Consider the following 8,968-nt stretch of genomic DNA (forward strand, 5'->3'; position numbering starts at 1 on the left):
CTCTGCCTCCCGAGTGCTGGGATTAGAGGCGTGCGCCACCACGCCCGGCTCCATTTTTTACTTTTTATTTTGAGACAGGCTCTCACTAAATTGTCCAGGCAGTTCTGGAATATAAGATTTTCTTGCCTCAGACCCAAATAGCTGGAATCAACACCATATCCAGGTAAGAGTTTTTAATTAGTTGCCCAAGACAAACAGAAAGACAGACAGACAGACAGACGACAGACAGAGCAAACATTAGACACAACAGATACACACAGAGACAGACATGCACACAAGCTGCTTCTCATGTCTGCCTATTTTATTGGTCATGTGTCTCCTTCCATAAAGCAAGCTCAGCACAGGAACCCAGACACACTTTTCTTTGTTGATACTTAGTAGCATGCCTCTGACTCACTGGACAGAGTGACAAACAGGTGAAAATGTCAGCTCAGGAACGTTGGTAAGGTCATGAAACAATTGCCCCTCCAGAAGGGAGAGGCTAATTAACATTCCTCTGACCACAGGGCAGGAACTGACCTGCAGGTGGGGACATATTCCACAGGAGAGACTGCTGCCCACCTTCAGACAAGAGATGTCCTTGTCACCTCATTCGCTAAAGATCAATAGTTTAAAGGGTGCACTGTTCCGCCAGTCATATTGTGCCTAGATGCTCTGTTCTGATCCTGGAAACCATATAAAAACTCACTGAACAGGTGCTGGGGGCCACCACCTCTCTTTCAGGTCTGGGAAATCCCAGTGCACTGGAACAATAAATTCCTTTTGCTTTTTGCATCTATCCCAGCTCCACATGGTTAACTCAGGGGTCCTCAGTAAGCTAAGGCTCCCCCGGAGTCTTACACAAGTTAAAATAAAAGATCTGCAAATAGGGTATGGTGACGCTTGCCTGTAATTCCAGTTCTCCAGAGGCACAAGGTCAGAAGTCCAGCGTCAGGCTTGGCTGCTTAGTGAGTTCAAGGACAGCATAGGCTCTACCTGAGACTCAGTTGCAAAGTAGGGCTGGAGAGATAGATGACCAATTTCTCCAAAGGACCTGGGTTTGACTAGCATCACAGATGCTCTCGACCATCTGTAACTCCGGTTCCAGGGAATCCTGAAAATACCCCCTCTGACTTCCCCAGGCCCCAGGCACAAACATGGTGGAGACACAAATGCAGGCAAACATTAAACAATTTTTTTTTTTTTTTTGGTTTTTCGAGACAGGGTTTCTCTGTGTAGCCCTGGCTGTCCTGGAACTCTGTAGACCAGACTGGCCTCGAACTCAGAAATCTGCCTGCCTCTGCCTCCCAAGTGCTGGGATTAAAGGCGTGCGCCACCACTGCCTGGCTAAGAAGTAATTTTTAAAGAGCTGGTCATAGTAGTACATGTCTTTAGTCCCAGCACTCAGGAGGCAGAGGCAGGCAGGTCTCTCAGTTTGCCTACACAGTGAGTTCCAGGCTAGCCAGCCCTACAAAGTGAGACCCTGTCTCAAAAAAAAAAAAAAAAAAAAAAAAAAAAATTCTGGAGCTAGACTCATGACTCACTCACTACACCTACTAGTTGTGCTGTCACTTAGGAAGGTCATGGCCTCTAAGAGCCTCAGTTCCTTTTCTGTGTTAAGACAGAGATGGGTGGGGGTGGGGGTGGAGGGGCTGGAGAGATGGCTCAGTGGTTAAGAGCACTGACTGCTCTTCCAAAGCGAAGGTCCTGAGTTCAAATCTCAGCAACCATATGGTGGCTCACAACCATCCATAATGAGATCTGATGCCCTTTTATTGTGTGTCTGAAGTTAGCTACAGTGTACTTATGTATAATAATAAATAAATAAATCTTTGGGCTGGAGCAAGCAGGGACTCACAGCAGGTTGATCAGAGCAAGCAGAGCCTACGGGAGCAAGCAGAGGTTCTAAAAGTTCAATTCCCAACAACCACATGAAGGCTCACAGCTACAGTGTACTCACAGACATAAAATAATAAATAAATAAATCTTTAAAAAAAAAAAAAAAGACGTGCTAACTTGGCGAAGTTCGAAACTGTAAGCTTTCGCTGATGCTTTCGGTTAGCGGGGTCATTTTTTTTTTGTCCTCTAGAGCCTGCTTTTTCCTGTAAATCGCGGATGACCCGATGACTGTGTCTGGGATTAAAGGTGACGGACTGCATAAGGCGTTTAGGGGTGGAGCCTTCCACTTGGATGCCTACCCGAAATAATAGTTGTTACCAGATGCCAGGCGTCCACTGCGGATTTAAAGTCACTCCAAGTGTTGGATTGTTGCGGAACCGCTAGGACTGTGTCAGAGCCCTGGCCTAATCTGTGTCCTCAGGTGGATTCCTAAACTCCACCAGTCTTAAGCCGGAAGGAGGTGGGGTCTGGATCCACAGGGCTGGACATTCGGCGAATCTCAGAGAGGTTTCGCCTGCGAACGATAGTATTAGGCAAAGTTATAACTATGCGGTCCTCCAGACCGCGGAGGGGAGCTGGCAGGGGTGCGGGTGAGCACCAGCGGGTTGGGAGGAGGGTAGGCTTTGGGGACAGAGAGGCGGCAAGGGACGTGGGAGACAGCGGAGGGCTTCGGGGCTGTTAGTCTCGGGGTGGACGGCTGCAAAACCCGGCAGCAAAGGCTGCGAGTCGCGGAGGCTGCTGATCACTAACATCTGACTCCTCCTCTCCTGCAGTCCCAGCCAAGCGGGGCGCGAGGACCATGGGTGCCTGGACATCCAGGACCCGGGTCCCGACGCCGGAGCCCGACCCCCAGGAGGCCCTGGACTTGAGCCGTCTGCCCCCGGAGCTGCTCCTGCTGGTACTGAGCCACGTGCCCCCGCGCACGCTGCTGATGCACTGCCGCCGAGTGTGCCGTGCCTGGCGCGCCCTGGTGGATGGCCAGGCCCTATGGCTGCTGTTGCTGGCCCGGGACCACAGCGCAGCGGGCCGCGCCCTGCTGACGCTAGCCCGCCGCTGCCTGCCCCCTGCCCGCGAAGACACGCCCTGCCCCCTGGGCCAATTCTGCGCACTGAGACCGCTTGGACGCAACCTCATCAGCAACCCCTGTGGCCAAGGTGAGGTTCTGAGAGGGCGGGGCCTAGAGGAAGCTGAGGGGCGGGACCAAGAAAGAACTGAGGCACAAAGGGCGGGTCCCCAAGAATGCTAATAGACAGAGCCAAGAAGAAATCCACCCGAAGGGATTAAGGGCGGGGTCACGAGATATTGTGGGCTGTGGGCTGTGAGACCAGAAAGGAACCAGTGAGAGGGGGGAAAGGGCGGAGTCACAAGATATGTAATGGGCGGGGCCTAGAGGTAAGTCGATAGGCAGGTCTACAGATGAAGCAGAGGGGGCGCTAGAAGTGGGGTCACACTTGACCCAGTTAGAGTGGCTGGAAGCCCCTGACCCACATAAGAGAGTGGTGGAGGGGACCACACAGCAGATCCTCTATCTGAGAGACAGGATGCACAGAGAGGCACCAATGAGCAATTAAAATCAACACATAAATATCTTGCTTGATTGGCTTTTACATTTTAACAAATTATTTTCATCAATGTGTGCTTGTTGGAAGTCAAAACAGATTCTCTGGGACTGGAGTTTCAGGAGGCTAAGCCTCCTGGCTTGGGAGCTGGGAACTCACTTCAGGTCCTCTAGAAGAGCAGTTCCAAGCTTTTCAATTTTATTAGTCTATTTTGGTTTTGTTTCTTTGTTGTTTTGCTTTTTGTTTCTGCGGGTTGGAAAGGTACCTCAGCGGCTAAGAACTGCTCCTCCAAAGGCCCTGAGCTCAGTTCCAAACGCTCAAGTGGAAACTCACAACATCTGTAACTCCAGTCTCAGGGAGACCACCCTTTCTTCTGGCCTCTGGAGGTACCAGGCGTATATACATAGTCTGCAGACAGAAACTTTTAATTTGTTAAATTATTTTGGTGTGTGTTATAGGGCTCAAGCCTCGCGTACAGCTGGTAGGTGCTCAGCGGCCAACTTTGTATCCTCTGTTTTCTCCTTGTATTTCCGCGTGAAGTCTGAGGGTTAGGCTAAAGTTTTCCCACTGAGCGGTCCTGTCTGCTCAGGTTTCCGATTCTTTTCAGAGCTGAGGGGTGGGGGAGGGGCGGCGCGGCTTGAATTCGGCGGCAATCCTAAAGCCTCCGCGTCCCTGGTACTGCGATTACCCCCACTGTTCTTCTCTACAGAAGGGCTGCGCAAATGGATGGTGCGGCACGGTGGGGATGGATGGGTGGTGGAGAAGAACAGGAAACCTGTACCTGGGGCCCCATCACAGACCTGCTTCGTGACTTCCTTCAGGTGAAAGCCCTCCCCGCCTCCCACCCCCCCCTGGTCAGAGCCCTTGAAGAAAGACCTGCGGGTTCTCACGGACCAACCTCTGTCTCTCCTTCCTAGCTGGTGTCGCAAGAAGCAGGTGGTGGACCTGGTGGAGAAGGGTCTGTGGCCAGAGCTGCTGGACAGTGGTGGTGTGGAGATTGCTGTCTCAGACTGGTGAGTCTGGGCACAGGAAAAGCCCGTTAGTACACACTGGGACCCACGGCACACACTTGTAATCCCAGCACTTGGGACGCTGAAGCAAAAGGATTATGTGAATCCCAGGATGGCATAGGTGAGCTATGCCAGTGTGAGCTCCATGGAGTTACCAACCTGATAGTCGGGTTGCCTGTATCCAGATGCCTGTGAGAGTGTCCGTTCTCTGTACAGAGTCTTTATTGGGGCTTCCTGGATTGACTGACCAATTAGCTGCTTGCCCCTGTGGTTAACCACAGCCTCTAGGCCAACAGACATTAACTCACAGCCCTAAATTACACCATGGCTCTTTCTAAAGTGACAAAATTTGGCCTATGCCTGTCTGTGGACATGGCCAGACCTTGTCCTTAATCAATATGGTAGACTATTTGGTATGACTTGGGTCTCCAAAACAGACACTCCAGGCAGACATGGCTTTGCAAGGGCCAGAGATCCTTTGAGTGCATTTTACTGGGGCAGAGACAAGTACAGGAACTGAAGATGGAACCCAGGGCCTCATGCATGCTGGACCTCACACTCCAGGTCTCTTTGTGCTTTTATTTTGAGGCAGAGTCTTACCAAGTTGCCTAGGCTGACCTTGTACTTGAGATACCTCTAAAACAACTGGAATGACATGCCTGGGCTACCCGGCTCTCTGCCTGCCCAGTGCTCTGGTTAGAAGTGTGTAGTGTGTCACTATCCCTGACTTGTCAGCTTTTTTTTTTTTTTTTTTTTTCCCTGAGACAGGGTCTTGCTATATAATCCTGACTGACCTGGAACTCTCTTCAGGCCAGACTGGCCTTGAACTCACAGAGAGCCACTTGCCTCTGCCACCACACCCAGCAACACCCAGCACCTTTCATGAGTTCTGAGGCTCAAACACAGGCTGTCATTCTTGTGCAGCAAGCCCTTCACTGACTTAGCCATCTTAGCCCTCAAGACCCCTGTGAGGAACTTAATTTGTACTCCCAGGGAAGCTACACCCCCCCCCCCCAGAGAGGTAGGTGATGTATTGAGACCTCACCTTCCCACAGGTGGGGAGCTCGACACGACAGTGGCTGTAAGTACCGTCTCTTTGTCACACTTCTTGATGCTCACCAGAACGTCATAGATAAGTTCTCCGCTGTGCCAGACCCCATTGAACAGTGGAACAATGATGTCTACCTGCAGGTGAGCCTCTAGCCAAAGCCAAGCTTCTCGCTGGGTGGGGATTGGTGGCAACTTCTCGCTGGGTGGGGATTGGCTGGTGGCGACTTCAACATATGGTCAACGGCAGTCATTTTTATCATATCTCTGTCTTGGGGCTTTTGTTTTTGTTTTGTTTTTAAGATTTATTTATCTATGTATATGGGTGTTTTGTCTGCATGTATGCACACCAGAAAAGGACATCAGATCCCATGGAACTACCATTATAGACACTTGTAAGCCACTATGTGGGTGCTGGGAATTGAATTCAGGACCTCTGGAAGAGCAGCCAGTGCTTTTAACTGCTGAGGCATCTCTCCAGCCCCTCCATCTTTGGATTTTAATGTGGTTGTGCGTGTGTGTTGTATATGTACATGGGGCTCTGCCTGTGCCTGTTTATGTGGAAGGCAGAAAGAACTATGTCATATGTCTTTCTCTTTTACCCTCCACCTTAGTTTTTGAGACAGTGTCTCTCACTGAATGAGGAACTCATTGACTGGCTAGTTTGATTGGCTAGACAGACTGGCCAGTGGGCTGTGATGATACACAGTCCGTCCTGGCACTAGTGTCACAGATATACATGTGACCACAGCCAGTTCAGAACACGGGGATCTTTTTTGTTGTTGTTTTGTTTTGGTTTTTGGTTTTTCGAGACAGGGTTTCTCTGTATAGCCCTGGCTGTCCTGGAACTCACTTTGTAAATCAGGCTGACCTCAAACTCAGAAATCCTCCTGCCTCTGCCTCCAAAGTACTGTGATTAAAGGCGTGCGCCACCGCCACCTGGCTGGGGGTGGGGGTGGGGAGCTGGGGATCTTAACTCGGGTTCCTTATACTTTATCAACTGAGCTGTTTCCCTGGCCCCGCCCTCTTATGTCGTCTGAGTCAGTACAGGGAGAAAGCTGGGCTAGGCAGTTCTGGATGAAGTCTCTACTGTGCAAACAATAGCATTTCAGCCTTTGCTGAAGGATAAGGTGGTGGTGGTGGGTAATCATGACCACTGGCCGTCTGCCCGCCCCGGGATGCCCGTGAGATGAGGAATCACTGTTGATTTGGTTTCAAAGCTTTGTTGCATGAGATCTCTGGGCCAGTCTACACTGTGATTCCTCACATTATGGCCGCCACAGGGCAGACAGACTTCTCCCATAGTGGCTAAGGGAGCCAAGAGAAACCTTACATGGCAAGACCTACTCATGTCCCCTATGCTGGTCTCAAACTCACTGTGTAGCTGAGGCTAGCCTTGAGCTCCTGGTCCTCACTTCTGTCTCCCAAATGCTGGGAATAATTGCAGATGTATACAGCCCCGCCCAGAATTTCTGCCACATACTTGGTGATAAAACCTCTTTTTTGTTTTTTGTTTGTTTGTTCCTTTTTCTTTGAGACAGTTTCTTACTATATAACCCAACTGTTGAGGACTAGGTAGTCTGAGCATCTAACTTTCCTTCCTCCCGCCTCAGTCCCCCGGCCCCGTGATGGCAGGAGCTTGTCACCACACCTAGCCTCAGGTCCCACCTGCTAATGAGAACATGGCAAGGTTTCAGAAGGGCCATCACCTGGGAAATCACAGACTGGCTGACGGAAGGGCTGTGATACAAGGCTGACTGACTCCTTCTACCTCCAGGTCACCCACGTGTTCTCCGGCATCAGGAGGGGCGTACGTTTCATCTCTTTTGAACACTGGGGCCAGGACACACAGTTCTGGGCTGGCCACTATGGGGCCAGAGTGACAAACTCGAGTGTGATCATAAGAGTCTGTCAGTCCTAGTCAAAAGGCCACCATTTTGGCAAGACAATCTGACTGTGCCTTCCTGGAGCTGTCAGCTGGAATCCCTCATGAGTCAAAAACTTTACCTCCCTGGCACATGGAATTCTGGGATACAGTGAAGGGTCCTCCTTGGTCTTGTTTTCAGAGTCTGTAACACTGAAGCCCTCTCTCAGATCTACCTATTGCTGCTGCTTTACAGCATGAGTGCCTGGGTGCATGGATGCGTGGGTGCCCAGATGCATGGATGCCTGGGTGCCCTGATGCGTGGATGCCTGGATGCATGGGGTGCCCTGATACATGGGTGCATGGGTGCCTGGGTGTCCAGATGCATGGATGCATGGGTGCCCTGATGCATGGGTGCATGGATGCCTGGGTGCCCTGATGCATGGATGCATGCTGGTCTCAGGTCACAAGCTGCCTCTATTTCAGTTCACTCACCCTCTTTGCCCTGTCCCCAGTATTCATCCCCCACCCTTTTTTGAGACAGGGCATCCCAGCTGGCAACAACCCTCCTGCCTTTGACACTTATGTGCTGGGACTATAAGCACACACCAGTACCACTCAGTCTTGTGCAGTGCTGGGGATGAGCCCAGGGTTTCATGCATGCCAGGCAAACATTCTACTATCTGAGCAACATCCCCAGTGTCCCCTCTGGTCACGTCCTGTTTCTGCCTCAGGGATTTTCTCTGTCCCTTCACTGAGGCCCTCTACTTAGGGCTGAACATAGGATTTATGGCTAGCAGAATTCCAGCTCCCTTGGGTAAGGAACCAAAGCTCTATTGGCTATAGCCAGCCTCCTCATTAAAGAGTGTCTTAGGGTATATCTGCCCACAGATTTTTCTCCAGACAGTTAGGAAGTGCCTAGAGTCCAGGCCCCGATCATCAAAGATGTCTATATTGTATAATATTTAAAGTTATTTTTAATTTTCTCAAACAGTGAGAGAATATCTATCTGGCAATATCTATCTGCCAATTTCACTGTAATAAATTGATTATTTTGCCTAAACTGGTTCATATCTTTTTCTTTGTTTTGGTCTTTTTTTAATGCTTTATGTGATTGTTATTGTGGTTTTGAGACAGGGTCTCACTATATATCCCTGGCTCACCTGGAACTCACTATACAGCTGCGTGTGTGTGTGTGTGTGTGTGTGTGTGTGTGTGTGTGTGTGTGNGTGTGTGTGTGTGTGTGTGTGTGTGTGTGTGTGTGTGTGTGTGTGCGTGCGTGTGCCTTGCGTGCTTGGTGGTGGTGCATGTAGACCACAGTGAGCATGTAGAGATCAGAGGACAACTTGGGGGAGTCAGTTCTATAGATCCTAGGGATCAAACTTGGGTTATCTGGCTTGGTGGCAAGCACCTTCACCCACTGAGTGCCTTTGCAGCCAATATTTTGACTTTTTTTTTTTTTTTTAAATCAGATAGGGTCTTCCTATGGCCTGGAACTCACGACAATCCTTCTGCCCAAGTGGCAGCAAGCTTACAAGCACCCCGTGCCCAACTTGCTTCAGGTCTTTGTTTCATTTTTGAGGCGAGATCTCATGTAGCCTAGGCTGGCC

General features: G+C 50.4%; 1 protein-coding gene across 3 annotated transcripts; it reads left to right on the forward strand.

Annotated features, from left to right (window-relative positions):
* The first annotated feature begins 2,210 nt into the window (after positions 1-2,210).
* Positions 2,211-8,477, forward strand: Fbxo27 (F-box protein 27). 3 transcript variants are annotated; one of them, XM_029542036.1, is made up of 6 exons: positions 2,211-2,299; positions 2,652-3,032; positions 4,147-4,258; positions 4,355-4,450; positions 5,503-5,638; positions 7,272-8,477. In XM_029542036.1, exons 2-6 carry the CDS (start codon positions 2,678-2,680, stop codon positions 7,413-7,415), a joined length of 843 nt encoding a protein of 280 aa, XP_029397896.1. In that variant the 5' UTR covers positions 2,211-2,299; positions 2,652-2,677; the 3' UTR covers positions 7,416-8,477. The 3 variants fall into 3 exon arrangements, with proteins under 3 accessions (XP_029397896.1, XP_021072910.1, XP_029397891.1); XM_021217251.2 differs by having other exon boundaries at positions 2,253-2,338; XM_029542031.1 differs by lacking the exon at positions 2,211-2,299 and adding an exon at positions 2,397-2,468.
* Positions 8,478-8,968: the final 491 nt, after the last annotated feature.

This window comes from Mus pahari, chromosome 1, assembly GCF_900095145.1.
Source record: "Mus pahari chromosome 1, PAHARI_EIJ_v1.1, whole genome shotgun sequence".
NCBI lineage: Eukaryota > Metazoa > Chordata > Mammalia > Rodentia > Muridae > Mus > Mus pahari.

Coding starts and splice junctions, on each gene's coding strand:
- Fbxo27 (XM_029542031.1), top strand. CDS start 2,426: ATGCGGTCCTCCAGACCGCGGAGGGGAGCTGGCAGGGGTGCGG. Junction 4,451..5,502: donor GAGATTGCTGTCTCAGACTG/GTGAGTCTGGGC, acceptor ACCTTCCCACAG/GTGGGGAGCTCGACACGACA. Junction 5,639..7,271: donor ACAATGATGTCTACCTGCAG/GTGAGCCTCTAG, acceptor TTCTACCTCCAG/GTCACCCACGTGTTCTCCGG.